The 19,330-nt window shown below is 34.8% G+C and overlaps 1 protein-coding gene across 15 annotated transcripts in view; it reads right to left on the bottom strand.

Moving 5' to 3' along the window:
- The window catches only part of FRYL (FRY like transcription coactivator), a 245,305-nt gene that overhangs the window by 104,995 nt on the left and 120,980 nt on the right, over positions 1 to 19,330 (bottom strand). For all 15 annotated transcript variants that reach the window (XM_023638124.2, XM_070262481.1, XM_070262480.1 and 12 more), the window contains 6 exons: positions 16,625 to 16,764; positions 15,572 to 15,668; positions 7,838 to 7,917; positions 7,373 to 7,453; positions 4,762 to 4,930; positions 4,377 to 4,469 (listed from right to left, as the gene is read on the bottom strand). In XM_023638124.2, coding sequence (XP_023493892.1) covers positions 4,377 to 4,469; positions 4,762 to 4,930; positions 7,373 to 7,453; positions 7,838 to 7,917; positions 15,572 to 15,668; positions 16,625 to 16,764 — 660 coding nt within the window. The remainder of the gene's footprint in view (positions 1 to 4,376; positions 4,470 to 4,761; positions 4,931 to 7,372; positions 7,454 to 7,837; positions 7,918 to 15,571; positions 15,669 to 16,624; positions 16,765 to 19,330) is intronic.

The following is a 19,330-nucleotide window of genomic DNA, read 5'->3' as shown; positions in this document are numbered from 1 at the left end:
TAATGATAATAGACTAAAGCTGACATGGTTTTATAAATGATAAAAATGAACCTACTACATGCTAAGAACTGGGGTAAGGGGTGGGGGGCTATCTGACTCAAACTACCTGCAAAGCTATGATTCATGACTTTTACTTGTACCCATTAAAATAATCTTCAAACATTTAACTATAAGTAAACATTCAAGAAAGGTAAACAAATCATGCCAATTACTATGTCATCAATATTTTAAATTTTTAACTTTTCTTACAATCCCTGTCCACCTTTTCGAAACACACTCTAAAGATAGGACCTAAACACCACATACCCATACATATGAACACATTGATCACAAGTCAATTAGTTCAATATTTAAAAGTGAAAGCCAAAACAGTTCAATTTGATTCTCAACATGAAAATAAATTTCTTCATTAAAAAAATTTTTTTTTTCTTGGTGAGGAAGATGGGCACTGAGCTAACATCTGTTGCCAATCTTCCTATTTTCGCTTGAGGAAGATTGGCCCTGAGCTAACATTTGTGCCAATCTTCCTCTATTTTGTATGTGAGATGCTGCCATAGCATGACTTGATGAGCAGTGTGTAGGTCTGCACCTGGGATCCAAACCTGCAACCCCAGGCCACCAAAGCAGAGAGTGTGAACTTAACCACTATGCCACTGGGCTGGCCCCATTTTGTTTTTAAAATTTTTAAATAGAATAAAACCTGAATAAACGGAATGTTACTAACTTCCATTTCTAGCCAAGATGGCGTAAAGGGGGCTGGATTTACCCTACCATCTGAAACAAACAAAAAACAAACAAAATATATGAAATGATATGCAAAACACTGCATATCAGTCAATAAAAGAAAGTAACCCCTAAGGAATGGAAAATAAATGAGGTGAACCCTTCATGGTCCCACCTTACTACCTTGCAAGAGTTTTCAGGGAAGAAATGGAAGCATATGTATGATATAACTACCCACGTATGGTATAACACCGCTTGAGGTAGAGAGTGATAAGTTAAAGATGTATACCATAAACAATAAAGTGCCAAAACAATGAGATATAACTAGTAAGCCAACAAAGGAGATAAAAGAATCATGAAAGTATTCAATTAATCCAAAAGAAAGCAGAAAAAAAGGAGAAAAAGGGAACAAAGAATAGATGGGAAAAATAAAAAACGTAATCAGAAGATAAAAGATTTAAAATAACTGTATCAATAATCATATTAAATGAATGTGGTCCCCAATTGAAAGGCAGAGATTGACAGACTAGATAAAAAAGCAAGATCAAACCATATTCTGCCTACAAAAAAAGGTACTTTAAATACAAAACCACAAGTAGGTTAAAAGTAAAAGAATGCAAAAAGATATACTATCCTTACACAACCAAAAGAAAGCTGGAGTGGCTATATTAATATCAGACAAAGTAGATTTCAGAGCAAAGTGAAAAGAGGCAAGGAAGTCTGCTCTCTTCATTTCTATTTATCATTTTACTAAAAGTCCTCACCAGTGCAATAAGGCAAAAGTAAAATAAAACATACACACTGAAAAGTATTTTGAACACCCAGATAGCATAAAAATATGAAATGCCTAGGGGTAAATTTTACAAAATATGTTCAAGATCTGTACGCTGAAAAATACAAAACATTGTTCACAGAAAATAAAGACTTAAGTAAAAGGAGAGAGATATTATCTTCATGAATAGCAAAAATCTATGTTAAGATGTCTGTCCTCCCAATTTACTTATTAATTGAATGAAATTCCAATTCAAATCCCAGCAGTTTTTTTAATTGGCGAGGTGATTCTAAAATTCATATGGAAGCGCAACGGACCTAGAACAGCCAAAATAATATTGAAAACGTATAAAGTTGCAAGATGTACACCACCTGTCTTCTAAACTTAATACAGTAATTAAGATAGTGTGCTACTGCTGTGAGAATATACACATAGATATTAGAACAGAATACAGTCAGAAATACACTCACACACATAAAGTCAACTGATTTCTCAGACAAAGGAACTAAATTACTTGAAAAGAATCTCTTCTCAACAAATGGTCAAATGGTGCTGGAACAACTGAACACCATATGCAAAAAACAAAACAAAGAATTAAACAAAACACAGCAAAATTTCAATCCATACCTCATACCTTACACAAAATTAACTCAAAATGGATCATTCAACTAAAAGCAAACTCTAAAACTGAAATATAGGAGAAAACCTTTGCAACCTTGGGTTAGGTAGACTTCTTAGGTATGATACCAAAAGCACAATCTGTAAAAGAACAAATTGATAAATCAGACTTCATCAAAATTAAAAACTTCTCTTCCAAAGACTTAGTTAAGAGAATGAAAAAACAAATCCAGAGCTAGGAGAAAATATTCATGAAGCACTATCTGATAAAATCCTTGTACCCGCAGTGTATAAAAAATATATCTCTCAAAACTTGATCAGAAAACAAATTCCCAATTTAAAAATGGGAAAAAAGATTTCAACACACATTTCACCAAAGAAAATATATGGACGGCAAATAAGGACATGAAAAGATGCTCAAAATCATGTCATTCGGGAAATGCAAATTAAAAACCACAATGAGATATCACGACACACCTATTTCAATGGCTACAACTAAAAAGACTGGCCAAAGCAAGTGCTGGTGAGGATTTGGAGGAACTAGAACTCTCAGACGCTGCTTGTGGAATGCAAAATGATACAGCTGCTTTGGAATATAGTTTGGCAATTTCTTTAAGAGTTAAAGCTACTATTTGGTCCAGCAATTCCATTCCTCTACATTTACTCAAAGGAAATAAAAGCATATGTCCATCCACAGACTTGTACATGAATGTTCACAGCAGATTTATTTGTAACAGCCAAAAACTGGAAACAACCCAAATGTCCAAAAACAGATGAACACATAACCAAACTGTGGTATATCCATACAAACGAAATACTACTCCAGAATGAAAAAGGAATAAACTACTGACATACTCTACAACACAGCTGAAATTCAAAATAATTATGCAGAGTGAAAGAAGCTGGAAAAAAGAGTTCGTACTTTTTTTTTTTTTTTTTTTGAGGAAGATTAGCCCTGAGCTAACTATTGCCAATCCTCCTCTTTTCGCTGAGGAAGACTGGCCCTGAGCTAACATCCACACCCATCTTCCTCTACTTTATTCGTGGGATGCCTACCACAGCATGGCTTTTGCCAAGCAGTGCCATGTCTGAACCCAGGATCCGAACCAGCGAACCCTGGGCCACCAAGAAGCGGAACGTGTGCACTTAACCGCTGTGCCACCGGGCCGGCCCAGAGTTTGTACTGTTAAGATTCCCTTATTACAAAATTCTAGGAAATCCCAAACTAACGTAAAGGGATAAAAAGAAGATCACTGGTTGCCTGAGACGGCGGGGTGAGTCGGAGGGAGGGATTAAAAAAGAATATGAAGAAAATTTTAGGGTGTGATCGATATGTACATTATCTTGACTGTGGCGATGGTTTCACAGGCATATACATGTCATATTGTACCTAGAACAGCCAAAATAACTTTGAAAAAGCATAAAGTTGGAAGATGTACACTACCTGCTTTCCAAAGTTTAAATACGTGTAATTCATTGCAGGTCAATTTTACCTCCATAAGTCTTCTTGAAAATAAAATCATAATACATATAAAAAAAGAATATAATTTATACAGTAATGTGTAGTGTACTGAAAGTGAGTAGCATATCACATACCATACGGAAAAACTGCGTGGGGAAAAAACCCAGGAAACAAAAAGAAACGAGCATGTCTCTAAGTAATCTAAAATCACGGAATCCTGCTTATAGTATATGTTACTAGTAATTGCAAAATTATTTTTGAATAACACACTGCATTTACACCAAGAAAAGCTTCTATAAATCTGCTTCCCTAGAAGTTACTGCAATCATAATTATAGCAATCATAATTTCTAGTTTAGAATACATCTTTTTACAGGTATGATAAATAGCATGGCGACTATAGAACAGAACATTAAAATCGAGACAGTGCTGTAAATTCCAGGACATGTGTCACAGTACTTTTAAATTCTTCAGAGGCTGTTAAAATGACTGCCATTTTGTGAGGAGCACAAGCCACGAGTAAATGCAGCACGTTGTATTGAGCTACTCTGGGCACCGATTACCGCCAGGACGCAAATACTCCATCTCTGAATCTTAAGGGCTTGGGCTCGTTCTTTTAATGAAAAGATTGATCAATGCTCTTCTGCTATTTGTCTAACAACCGTTTTCCCCATACCCACATTACATTCCAAGTTTCTGCTTCATTGTCTCTGAGATTACCAGAAAGTAAGAATATGTATTTCATGTGGTAGCATCTTCAGTGAAAAGGTACTTTCAAAATATAGTATAAAAATATACTTACAGCAGCTACAGGGATAAGAATCTCCACAAATAAACCAGCAAGTGCATGTTTTATATCTTTATCTTTTACTTCTAAGAAATACTGAGCACATTCCTGGAGGGGGGGGAAAGGTACATTAGATTAACAAAAGAGGAAGATTAAAGAATTTTTAATATCACAATAATTTTGTAAATACTCTGCAATTTTACCAAAACACAAAAGTCAAAACATGCTCATATTAAAAAAAAAAAAAAGGTAATTCATACTTGTGACATCTTAACATTTGGAATAAGGAAATAACAACAATGTCATTACTTTGTATACATTTTGCTTCTTCAAAAAGCCACGAACAAGAACCACCACCATCAGGTGGGTTTTAATTACTGCAAGTGGGAAGGCCCATCACCTGCATGAACTGAAACGATGCTTCAAAATCTTCCACAGGATACATCTTCACTCGGAAGAACTTCATTCCCATTATTAAGCTGATGACACTTTGTACCACATGTGGACTTTGCTCCTTTTGTCGCAGTTCTTTTAATTCTGTCACAAACTTCTTCCTCACAGCCTGAAACCTTTAATATACATGGATAAATCATTTGAATGTGAATTAAAAACACAATTTCCCCCATGATAATTAACGTTGAAATCAAAAGGTGTTTTATCTAAACATCATCTCCTTTCTCTGCCCTCATCAAAATTACCAGAAAAGCATTCAGAGGGAAACAAAATTATTTGTTATTTTAAATTTGCCGTTCATTTATTTTAAAATCAGAACTTCCTTATGGGGAAATAACAGGATTTCTTTATTCCTATAATATCATCAATACAGCACCATTACCATTTAATAATTAATAATCATCATAAAAATAAGATCAAATAATCCACCCATAAAACATCCCCATGTAAATCAGAGTGTCTCTAAATTTTAAGGCTCCTTTTTACAGAGTCTGAAATTTGAGTTACATGGAGAATAGATTGGAGACTACACATTTGTTCAGAGATAAATCAATCAGTTGTAGGCTACTAATATCCCCTTACACTGCAGGAAAGCTGAAGAGGAGTTGAGGGACGCTGGTCTCAGAATGTGAATAAGCTAAAGAATCCAAATGTGAGCTTTCAAAATGTGAGTACCATCCTGGATGTAAATGACCACAACTGTTAAGGCTACTAAGTTTTTCCCTTGTTTACATTGGAAAAAGATATCTGATAGTTTATTAATCAATAATTCTTCATTTTCTCCTTCTCTATATTGTGAAACAACTAAAGATTTTATTGTTAATGTTATTTGGAGAAACCAGTTCCTGAAAGTTAAAATGACAAAGGAAGCATACTTTCCAATGGTCACTGACTACAGTGGGGAAAAAGTAAATTACATATTAATGAAATATAGATACAGGATAGCAAATATTACTTATCTATTTCCATTTGAGTTTTGGAGCATACGATACCATTTTCCATTAAAGTATTCTTTTCCATTTTATAAAGAAAATATAAAGTGGATAAAAAATCTTCCTATTGCAATAATATTAGAATCCAAGGGTTTTTTCTTTTATTTTTTTTCTTTCTCATAATAATCATTAGTCACTGCAATCAAAGGACATGTATACACAAGATTCTAATACACCACCTAGCCTCTCTTTCTCCTCTCCCCTTTACCACCCCACTACTTGTCCCCTCAAATGTCGATGCTAACAGCCTCACGTAATGTGGATCCATCCATGTTTTCTCCCATGCTCATTATACGTATGGATGGAAAACACCTCAACAGTGCTCCAAGTGCCATTTCTCTCACAATTAGACTAGTGAGGCTGAGCGTCATTTCGTAAATTTACTGCCCACTTGGATTTACCATCCTTAATGTCCCAGATTTAACTTAGTTGTGATATAGTGTTGTCCTGGACCCAACTTGCTGATGTATTCGTTAGAATTTCTAATCTATATTCTTGATAGAAATTTATTTTTGATCAAAATTAAAATATCGTGAACTATTATGCCATAGAAGGAAATATATCATTGCTCATGTTATGTTTTTGTGACTATATTCCTGATCAGGGATTCATTATTGATTAAATATAAATGAGAGATTAAGATATTACTGCCAATGTCTGAATCATTTAAAATTCTCAAATTATGTTCTAAGTTCTATAGCATTGGTTAGACAAAGATCCCTAGTGTATGAACAAAAGATAAAAAATACACAAAATAAAATACACTACTTAATATTAAAATCTAACCTACTAAACATTAATAATAATTGTGCTTGCCTTCTTAGAATTTAGAAAGGTTTTCAGATGGTGATTTCAGGGCCAAAGACTCTAAATAGCATCCAAGAAAATGTGAGCTGATACTTTTTACCTTAGAAATTTCCCAGTAGCAACAGAGGAAATTTGAAATCTTCCTCAGCCTTTAGAGCAACCACAAGATACTAAAGATCATCTTGTTTCATTGTTTACTACAATGATAGTTCAACACAACTCATTGAGTGTAACTCCTAATGAATAACACTTTTTATGGAGTAATATAGTATCTTTTATCTTTCCTTTTTGCTATCTCTTCTACCTATTTAAAACTCTGGTTAGTACTAAGACAAATAAGATGATTAGAAGGAAGACATTATGTTGCTGTTTCAGAAATAAAAACACTCAACTGGAGAGTATTAAAAGTAATTATTAGCTCTGTACAAAGTTCTAAAATGAAGACATTTTAAAACACTTCTCATAGAATTGTAAAAATAGGGAACAAGGTAATGTTCTGACTATTTCGGCAATTTTTGACTTCCTCAATTCAGACATTTATGGAAAACCCCAAATAAATGAAAACAGGTTATAAAATTAAGGTATGGGTGTTACTTAAAAATCCTCTAAGGAACAGAGGCGTTGAGTAATAAAAGGTGGAGCAGATTTCATAATAACTATGAAAAAAATAGTAGCTCTAAAACTATCAGTGTCTATTAGTTAGTAATAAAGCATTCTAAAACGCAAAGCAAATCAAAATCAGTGGTTTTTAAAACTTACTTTGATTGGGCAAGAACCCCTATCACCTCTGCATATAGATCTGCAATAATATGCACATTCCCAGTGTTGGTTCCTGAATATCTAAAATAAAAAGAGAACAAACGTAAGATTTCATTAAATATTCTACAAACTTAGTAAATTGGAAAATTCCTTATCAGAGTGTTATATAATTTTCTCTGAAGATTCGTTTAGGGGATGAAAAAACCACAAGAATTTTCTTCTATCTCTAGATTTTAATTTGCCATGAAATGTAACCTTCCAATTCTTATAAGTCCAATCAATGGTTTTAAGAACTGTTTTTACAAAATCTTTCCTATAAGCATTTTGTGTGAATTCAATAAAGATAGGAAGATAATTGCTTTGAACTCTATAAATAAATGATCAATGAGAATCCAAATTCTACTTAAAGAGTCTAAACCCGGACTGCAGAGAAAAGCAACAGTTCCTAGTTAGTATTTCACTTACCCTTCCTTATGTTTAAAGTGCTTAAAAGCTAAGTTTAGAACTTCATGAACTAAGGGATCAGGCACAGGATGAACAGGAATCTAGAATAAAAAAAATTATCAGGTAAGAAAAAGCTAAATGGGTTCTAACTCTTTTGAGTGTTCTCAATATCTCAACTAAATCAATTCTAAATGTCATGATATGATCTATTACTAAGAAGTCAATCTTCCCTTTTTCTAAGAATGCTATTATTTCCTCTAAGAATTTAGTTACTCGTCAAATTTAACAACCTCTAGATTTAAGAATATTAGCTTCAAAATCACAAGTCCTTGAACTATGGACCACGTAGCGGAAAAAGCAGTCATTATTAGTGTTGTTACAATTGTTACTGTCAGAAAGTTGAGAAAGACACTCATGTATAACTCTCTGCACCATCTACAGGAAAACAACCTTTGACTGAGCCAGCCCCACGTTCCACACAGAAAATCCATTTTCTATCATGAACAGAAAACAAAAAGGACACCAACTAACCCAACATTTTTTAAACTATTTATGGCTTTATTGGTATTAGAAATTTGTCATTTAAACTTCTTTGTTTTGTTTTGTTCTTTGAAAATTACATGCCAGTTCCTAATACACAAAAGAAATCAAACTATTTAAACCAGAAAGTAAAACCCCTGCCCCTTTCCCCATTATAATCACTATTAACAACTTGCTGTATATCCTTCCAGACGGTTTCCTACACACACCAACACACCCTTTTTTTCCCATTGAGGTACAATTGACATACAAATTATATTAGTTTCAGGTGTACAACATAATAATTCAATATTTGCATATATTGCGAAATGACCACCACAATAATTCTAGTTAATATCTGTCACCATACATAGTTACAGAATTTTTTTCTTGTGATGAGAACTTTTCAGAGTTACTCTGAGTAACTTTTGAATACGCAATACAGTGTTATTAACTATAGTTGTCATGCTGTATATTACAGCTCCATAACTTATTTATTTTATAACTGGAAGTCTGTTCCTTTTGACTCCCTTCACCCATTTTGCCCAATTTCCACATCTCTGCCTCTGGCAACCACCAATCTCTTCTCTGCATCTATGAGCTTGGTTTTTTGTTTCGTTTTGTTCTTTTGAGATTCTAGGTATAAGGCACACATCTTATTTTTACTTTAAAGAATAACACATCTTTGCATGTCAGTACTTACAGCAACTCCTTATACTTTTTAACAGTCATGTAATACTCAGCATACACATTTTAATTTACTTAATGAGCTCCCTGTTAATGAACATTTCATTCCAAATTTTCAATATCCAACATATATAACGTTATACAATATACATCTTCTGCATTTAACATTATATACTTGTATAGTTCCATCAGAGAGTCCAAAAGGAGGAACTGATAGGTCAAAGAGTACACAGGTCACCATTGGAATACATTCTATATAAGTGTGGGTCTGTTTTTGAGCTCTCTATTCTGATCTACCAATTTGTTTATGTCTGTACCAAAACCACGCGGTCTTAATTATGAGACCTTAATAATAAGCTCTGATGTCTCATACTGCAAGTTCCCCCTTATTTTTACTTCAGACACAGCTTGGCTGTTCTTGGCCCATTGTTCTTCCATATTCAATTTATAGTCATCTTTTCCAGCTCCACAAAAACTGTTAGGATTGTTATTGGAGTTGCAATGCATCTATAGACCAATTTCAGGATAACTGTGTTGCCGCATTTACATGGAATACCTTTGCACTTCTTTAAAGGCTTTCAGCAAAGTTTTATAATTTTCTGTTTTTGTCCTGTGTTATACTTATTCCTAAGACAATAACATATGAAGAGATGCTTGATTTTATCAATAATAAGGAGAATAATAATACACAAGATATCATTTTACACCTATTCAATGGGAAAAAGTTAAGTCTGACAATACAAACAGTAGAGAGAACGTAAATGAATGAGGTTTCGTATACATTGCTGGTGGAAGTTTAAATCAATCTTTCGCAAAGCCTGCAATCTAGTGAAGGGGATCAAAGCATGACATCACAAAATATGGCACTTTGGCATAAGGATTATTTTGAACTGAAGGCAACTGAGAAACAGCAGATGCAGGAAAAGCTCTCTACCTTTCTACGTCTCAATGAATCTTTTAAAAGCAACCTGATGATACAGGAAAGAAATGAAGTTTATTCATCAGTCTGTAAAGCTGAGATTTTTTAAATCCCATGTTAGTAATAGGGCAAAAACTGAATTTATTCCACATAATAAAGTTCAAGAATTCAGAGACTCGAGGAGAATAATCTTAACCTTTGTCCCATATTGGTAAACTGAAATTTTAAACCCAGAATTTCTCTAGCAATTAGGGATACTTACCTAGGAACTTGAACAATGACTGCATAATTACAAGAAGCTTTTCAATCTTTTACAGGCAAACGCATCCCATCATTATAAAAGGGTAACAATCACATCTTATTGATACAGGAATTTCAGGGTTGATCGATTAAGTTGCGGCATGGCAATCTTTTACTTGGTACCCTGAGTACCTCTTTTTAGGACCACATTATTCATCTCATAATAAGAAGAAACTAAAAACCACATCCCCAAAGTACTCCTGTATATCCACACCAAGCTGTGCAATTTATCACAGGGAAACTCTAATCAAACCTTTATACGATAAATAAAAGCATTTCCTTCATTATAATGAGAAAAGCGTAGAAAGACCATGGATTTTGGATTAGTCTAATCAAATCAAAGCCTCTTTTCTTTTTACTAGTTATGTAACCTTGAGGAAGTTTCCACTTGCTCACCTGTAAAATGTAGAGAATAGAAGTCTAAGATTACCAGCCCTGAGAGAGTGCAAAATTGAGTGTATTACAATTGGAGACTGATTCCTGTTCTCTCACTTTTTCTATCTTTTTCTAAAAGGCACCAGACCAAAATTCTTACTTCCCGAGAATGTAGGGCAGATAAAGGGACTAGAACATAGGATGCAGATACTGATGGGAAGCCCTCGTAGGGAAAAACGGCAGGACACCAGAGCCCGTTAGAGAAGCAGGGAGGAAGATGGATCCTCCTAGCCTGACCTTCCCCGCACTGGGCCACGAGACAGGCCCCACCAGAATCACTGCTGTTGCCCTGTACGTCCCAGTCCCCATGTGGCTATCCCATTGAGAGCTAAAACAGAGCAGACATCTACCACTAGGTGATGCCAAACTTTAGCTAGGAATAGGCCATATTTGGATCAAGCAGCCGGACTCCCAGAACTTATTCCAGAACTCACAGAGCTAATCACGCAGGCTGGCCCCAGACGTCTCAACAACCTGGCAGTCATGCAACACTCCAATTTACATGATTTAATTTTTTGTACCCCACTTACTGTCCTGTGTTGTGGTTTTACCACACTGATTTCCCCACAGGGATGTTTGGTGTACTCTAGACCAGAGATATAAAAATCAAGGTGACTTAAACCTATAATTTCTCCTAGTCTTTGTTTGCTCCAGTTATGCCTGAAGTCTAACAAGGACAAGAGGGACACTACTTAGCCATGCTGTGTGCTTTTCACCACTACCCTAGTCCTGCCACTATCAATACTTTCTACACGTCTACGTGCCAGGTACTGGTTAGGCATTTCTATATACATTATTTATAAACACTTACAACAGCCTTACAAGGTAGATATTTGTCCCCTAACTTACAGATGAGGGAACTAAAGTTCGGTAGTGCATACTTCTCTAGAATATACTGTGTGCCCAGTTTCTGATATATGAAAATGCACTCAATAGATGAAACAAATGAGGAAAGAAAACTTTCAGTTTTATATTATAGCTGGAAAAGAGATGGGGAAACAGAAGTGAAAGAAGAAATATATTTTTACTTTTTGGAAGAAGAAGAGCACAATCTCTAAAAATTTTATTTAAAGAATAAACATCAGAACGCACACACATCCTTGAACTCTCTCTTTCTCCCCTTGTTTTCAATAGCAAAAAAAATTCCCAAACCAAATCTCAAAAAAAAAGGGCCCGGGGGGCGGGGGGGGGGGGGGGGGGGGGGGAAGAATCCCATTGCAGTATATAGGGAAGAAGTTCTACTTTCATGGGATGATATTCCCATCTTTTGTATCAAGAATTTTTCACAGCTTGTCATTCGTGTGATTTTAGAAGCAGCTCTAATTTTACCTGAACATTCAAGAAGGATATACTTAGTAGACTCTAAAGAATACTCAGGGGTGATTCCAAGGCTAGTCCCACCACCACTTCCAAAATTTAAAGTTTTTATCACAACATGAAAGTGAAAAACAACCAAATCAGGTTAAGATAGGGAAACTGTGGAGTCAGTGAGGCTCGCTCGTTACCTAAAGGACCAGGCCTCAACGCAAAGGGGAGGGAATAAATTCATGCCTCAGCAAAATCACAAATAACTCTACAAGCTCCAGGGCTGCCCATCAACATCTAAAGTGCTAATGTTAAATCTAAAAATATGAAGGATCCACTCCACCTTGTGATACTTTAGAACAGCACGGATAAAACCAAGCCAAGAGCTCGAAATGGCTCACAAGCCTGTTTCCCAATGTTCTTGTTTGTTTTGATGAATAAATGTTTCACTAAAACTCCATATAAAAAGAAAATTGCTTCAAAGTTTCTAAATGCTATATTGCTGTTTAAATAGACTTTTATCATGGATTTGCAAGCCTTTGGTACCAACACACTAAAATCTGTAGTGGCCATGACCCCAAAATTACTATTCTGATTTTCTAGAAAAAATTAAATTAGTCCTCTATCACCCTGAATTAAGTTTGTTCCCATGGCAAATCACACTGTTTAATTTCATCATATTCTACTAATTCAATTATTTCTCTAACTTGTTATGATTAAAACTTTAATTTCATAAAATCCTGGCCATTTCACCTAATTTTGTATTACTGATTTTACCAATAAGAATAATTTTATTTTTATTATTAAAGGGAGAAAACTTGGAGTAAAAAAGTGAAGTCACTTTATAATCTTCAGCAAATCACTACAACCAAGAAAATTTCTTTATCTGCAAAATGAAAGTAACAGACAACATTTATTGGGCACTTTTCATGTCTCAGGCATTATTGTTTTAATTCTCATGATTCTCCAAAAATGGTACTATTACCATCCCTCTTTTACAGAGGAGGAATGAGTTAGTGGGTAATAACTTGCCCAAGTCACACAGAAAGTAAATGATACAGCTAGGATGGAAACACTTGTCATGCATATCTCCCAGGCTATTATAATGACAGCTGCTACAAAGGACTTAGAGTCTTTATGTATTACAAAGAGTTCTAAACATGTGTGATTATTACTAAAGTTATGACAAATTATTCAAGAAACAAAAAATTTACAAAACACAAGGTCAAAGACTGATCCACAAAGAATATTTACTCCTCCTTAAGACTGAACTATCCATGTATAATACTTCCAATGCTCCCAGGACTGTCCACCTCATCAAAATAAAACTGAATCACATTTTAATATGTGTATATTATCTGGGACAAAACTAAAAGTCCTATTAAATTCAAGATATATTACATTGATTACTCTCTGGATCTATTAAACCCTATATCACCTTGACATGGAAGAAAATTGGGTTAGTTTGTCATGATATTTCAGAAAGTTCTATTGATTTTTACTTCATTTTCTGTGGTTTTACAGGTTTTGAAGAAGCTAAAAAGACTTGCCTTTTACTAGGAAAGAGAAACCCATATAACATTTTAAATGAATAAAAGTAGATCTATGTTCTTGGTGATATATTTTATTCTTTGATGGGTACATTTGAATGAAAGTCTGAGGATAACGGTAAAAGGGAGAAAAGGTAAGTGGAAAGGAAACTGTAGGTTGGAACAACATGGCGACAGAACCAAAGGCAAAGATGAGCTATTAGAGCCACTGTATTTCTCTTTTTCACACTTTGAGTCCATGTGAACCACGGGTCTGAAAGGATTCTGTGCAGTGGACTTGAAAAATGAGCCCACTGAAAGAATGTTCTTGAGTTTATAGATGCTGATGTTTTTTTATACCAGAAGAGCTATCTGGATTATAGTTTAAAAGAAGGAGGATAAAGATCAAGAAGATGGGGAGGGAAAAAAGACAGGGAAGGAGGGAGGGGAAGACGAGAAAGAAAAACCTTCACAGGGTTGTCTATGCATTGAAGTTCTAAAGCCAGTGCAATTAGGGGCAACTTTTAGACAAGAAGAGAGACTGATTGCTAGGCAGAAGAACGTCACGGGAAACAAAGGAGAAAAGGCACAAAGGAGCCGGATCAGGGAGGGCCCTGGATGTCAGGGTAGGGAGTTTGCAACTTCTCCTGCTGGAAGAAGAAACCCTGTACTATTTATTTAACTAAGCAAAGAAGTGCAAACGCTGGTGACCTAACCACTTCAATGACCTACAGTTAGTACTTAACTGACCTACATTTAGCATACAAGAGATGCTAGAGATCAACCAGGATGAGCCCTAGTCAAAGTCCATTCATGGTCTATGGCGTTTCTGCTCCTCAGCTCCTCCAAGCCCTCGTTACTTCGGATTTAGGGTCTTAGGATCCCAGCTAGCCTGAGAGATCACAGAGCAAATCTGGCTTGTTAGCACAACTCCCAGAGGAAATTTCCTTCTCACATCCACTAAAAAACCTTAAAGAAAGGTACAAATTAAAGTGATTTTACCTTTCATTAACTCATTTATTTATTTTTACATATTTAAAATTATTTTTATTTTCAGATTTCAATGTCTTTTTGCATATATTGTAAAAACAAATGCAAAGTAAAAATGATCACATAATTCAAATGTTTTTATATTGGCTAGCTCAAAAAATAGACTATCAATTAACTTTTATATCTTACATTTTCTCTTTATTGTCATATTATATATTCTATTTCATTTTATATAACAGAAACAAAATCCACTGTCCAAACAAGTCATACGCAAGATGTGATTTTTTTTTCTTTTAGGTTTCCTAACTTTTTTCAAAACATTACAATGTGCATAGTTGGAAATATATAGATTATCTTTGAATTATATATAACGTTTTAAAGACTACAAACTATAAAAAAAATACTATCAAAATCAGTACAGGTATTTATATGTATATTCGTACTGATTTCGAACAGTAAAAATATACATGGTAGATTATATTATGTACTTATATCTTTACTGTCTATGCCATTCAGATGTTAGCTTCTTGAGTGTAGTGCCTAGAGCAATGCCAGCGAACAGTAGGCATTCTAATACTCACTGAATGAATAAACATAAATAATTTATTACCCTGAGATATTTTCACTTGTCTGAGAACCATTTGCACTTGACAGTTCAGCTTTACCCATGTCAGATCACCTCCATTCCTCAACTGTAACTGCTCAACCATTCCACGTTGGAATGTAGGCTTGAGGGCTTTGGAAGACAAATTCTTAGAAAGTGGATTGAAGGAGGTGAATGACAGGCAGACTGTATTTGCAGCCAACAGACCTTATTTAACACAATTTCTATTCAGCCCAATTTTGCTAACAAGATTTCACATCTTAGATGGCATACAAAGTAAAAAGAATGGCAGTGATAGGTACAGCATACGAAAGCCCCAGGCAACTGAACGAAGTGTAATTGAATTACAGGAATTTAGTTGATGTGGACCAGAATTTTAGAGGTGACATCTTAAATAAGGTAACTAAAACACAAAGGCATAAGCAAAGAATAAGAAATTTAGACTTTGTGGAAATAAAAGAGCTTACCTGCTTTAGAACTTCAACTAAAACTAAACAGAAAATGAAATCTACTGCTAAGTCTCTCCTTTCAAGAAGATAATCTCTTTCACGTTGCTGTTCATCCCTGAAACAAGAACAAATTGGGATGGCATCAAGACTCAAGTTGTAAAGTGACTATTGGTTAGTAGCTCACGTTATGTCCTGAATTCCTAATAAATACGGTGTTCCACAGCAATTGTTAGTACAAGTTTTTTTCATAACCCAACGCATGTATTACATGTTCTCACATTCTCTCTCTTTTTGTACATTAGGTATTTATATACACATTTCACTATTATATCTATCAGAAACTAAACCTAATCTAAAAGAATTAGTAAGAGGAAGAAAAATATTTCAAATTTCATTTAGAAAACCTAACATTGCTCCATATTCGATTAGTACTTTTTTTTTTATTAAGAACTGAAATAAAAGTAATAATTTTCTGAGGAAAATACAATGCCAGGTAACTTTCTCACAAATCTAAGTTGAAAAATCATGAGTTGCATCTACTAAAGTTCAATTCCAAACCACGGACCATCACTTTGAACACAAAGAGATGTTTTATGAAAAGTCAAGATCTCCCAGAGACATTTGAAGGAGGTGAAGACAATTCTAGGATTTGGGCACCAAGAAGAGTCCCTAGTATTATAATGCAGGGTTTGGGCCATCTTCTTGTATCACAACAATTGCCTCCCTTCACAAACCACGTGAATGGGACCTTCTTTGAATATTTTCTTAACAACTATTAAAGCTATTAAAACTATCAAAATTGAAAATTTACTCACTGAACTGCTGAAAGGGCACTCCTGTCTTTGCATGACTAGTACTGCAGAGCTGCACCTAGCTTAGCTGGTACTTTCCTTTGACTTACAATTTAAGTAAGGACTACCCTTTCCTCTTACTGCCACCTTCATACCAAAAGTAATCAATGTTTTTGCTTAGAAACCAAAAAATAACAATCTTCAGTTGATAACACTATCATAGCCCCTTCATTGGAAATGTTTTGATTCCAGGTAGAACAGTGGAAAATAAGCCACTTACCCCTTAGACTTTGTGCTAGATCGAGGCCTATACTCATAAGATTCATCTTCAGTTCCATTCTGGCGTCTGTACCAGTCAAACAAGGTGCGAAGTAAGGAAGGGAGACAGTGCTCTGCTACTGAGCTCATAGAGCTTATCAACTGAAAAGACAAGACATTACCCGAAAATAAAATACAACATTGAAGTACCACACTCCTAACTCTATTAGTAATCATCTAGAAATGATTAACATTTGTAGAATAAACATAGTAATTCAAATGCAGTAAGCGTGTTTTAAAATAAAAATAAGGGCTAAGGGTTTAGCCAAGCAATAAAGTGGGCTAAGAAGTTTAACCCACTATCAAACTTTACTAAACCCATTCAGTGGCTGTCAACCTTTCTGCTGCCACCACATGCCATTCACGTGTAAAAACACGCCATCGGTAACATCCCTGATTATACAAATGGATATCTCTGGGAGAACTGTCATGTATAACATGAAAAAACCATATCTACTTCCTGCCCCAGCCAGTTCCTCTGTGCTCATGTGAATTAAAAGGTTCTAAAATGTTGCCACTAGAATGGATGAGGAGATGTAGAAACAAAGATGACTACACTATGATAGAACTCTGGGAAAAGCTCCAATTTACTCTGTACTGCTGCTACGACACAGAACAGAGAATTATAATTAATTTGTGATACCCGCAAATAAACATAGCAGAAATGTATTGTAAACGAGCTTTTAAAGCTTAGAATATAAAAATGGACACATAAAGATAAATGTAGTGGGATGAACAGTTGCTACTCAATTTGAGGCATCACTGAAACTATTCGAATTTTAGGTGAATATCAGATTTAATCCATGAATGAACCCAACTTGCTTGCAGTTGTGGTAAGAGGTACACCAGCTACCTTTAGTAATCCCTAAGGTCACTCTTCATCTTGAGGATCGCAAGAAAAGAATTCTCTCTTCATAAGAATTTCTGTATCTGATTCAACCCATTGCTCATAAAATTAATATTCTTTTTTTTTTTTGAGGAAGACTGGCCCTGAGATAACATCTGTGCCCATCTTGCTCTATTTTATATATGGGACGCCTGTCACAGCATGGCTTGATAAGCAGTGCTTAGGTCCGTGCCCAGGATCCAAACCAGTGAACCCTGGGCCGCTGAAGTAGAGCATGTGAACTTAACCACTACACAACCAGGCTGGCCCCTAAGATTAACATTCTAAAATCAGCATACAGTCAAACATGCTTCATTTTTTTTTCTTAACTAAAAAACTATGGGTTGCAGGAATACTCAAGGCCTTTCAGTTCCATGACTATAGGAAGAGGGAGATAAAGAAGATAAACTGATACCAATAGGAATCAAACATGTAATTTTCCTAATGTTTTAAATTCTTTATATAACTTCAAAATGTACTTCATCCAGGAAAATAAAAAAGAATGAGTTTATCTGATTGTGTAGGCTGTTCTCTTTTTCATTGTCTCTGCTTTTCTTTAATCATGCTTTTATTTATAAATTACCATAATTTCAAAGGTAAATAGTTTGTAATACAGGGAATTAAAATAAAAACAAGATCCTATGGGGCCAGCCTGGTGGCATGGTGGTTAAGTTTGTGTGCTCCGCTTCGGTGGCCTGGGGTTCACGAGTTCACCTCCTAGAACATACGCACCGCTTGTCAAGCCATGCTGTGGTGGCACCCCACATACAAAGTAGAGGAAGATTGGCATGGATGTTAGCTCAGGGACAATCTTCCTCACCAAAAAGAAAACAAGAAGAAGAAAAAAAAAGATTCTAATTTTATTTAACTGTTTTATTAAGAATGAATAGCGTCATTCAAAAGAAATCGCTTTTAATATCTAAAGAAAAATAAAACACCACCTGCCACTATAAATATATATTAAAACAATTTATAACATGCATAGCTTTTTACTGTGGAAAAAAAAATCAAGCTATGAGGCATCATCATTTATAATTTTATTAATCATTTACATAAGAAAACAATTGGAAATTTGCCTTAAAATGTTGTTTAATAGGATTTCAAATTCTGAATGTACATTCATTCATCATTAGTGAAGTAGATTAGACATGTGAATAATCTAAATACCTTTAAAATAATATATTAATAGATAAATAAGTAATAATTAGTAATAATTGATACCTTTTGTAGTGGAATTAAGATTTGAATATTAAGATTATAATTAACATTAAGATTATAATTAACATTAAGATTATAATTAAGATTATATAAGGTTATCTTCATATTACTGTTAACAGAGGACTAGCCTTCCTATTCATGGTTTCTTCGTAGACCAGTGGCTATTTACTAAGTGTAGGCATCAGAATCGCTTAGGGAGCTATGGGAAAACACAGGTGGCAGGGCACTGCTCTGGGTGATTCTGATTCAGCAGAACTGGACTGGGAGCCAGAAACACAGTATTCTGGTAAGTCTCCACCAAGTAATTCTAACCAGTCAGCTTGATCTAGTCAATTAAACTCATATGAACATTAACTTCTATTTCCTAGATACATAATAATGAGAAAAGTACTAGATGGCAGAGAAAACTAATCTGGGTTATTGGTTTTTTGCCAACAACACATAATAATTCTTGAGCAAACATAATTATGATAAAATAACACTTGATCAAACGTTCAATCTCAGCCAAGAGGAAAGAATTAACACTAGAGGAATACTACATCAATTTTTAGATACTGGCATTCT

The sequence above is a fragment of the Equus caballus genome, chromosome 3, assembly GCF_041296265.1.
Source record: "Equus caballus isolate H_3958 breed thoroughbred chromosome 3, TB-T2T, whole genome shotgun sequence".
NCBI classification, from domain to species: Eukaryota; Metazoa; Chordata; class Mammalia; order Perissodactyla; family Equidae; genus Equus; species Equus caballus.
This window is presented reverse-complemented; position numbering and strand designations above follow the sequence as displayed.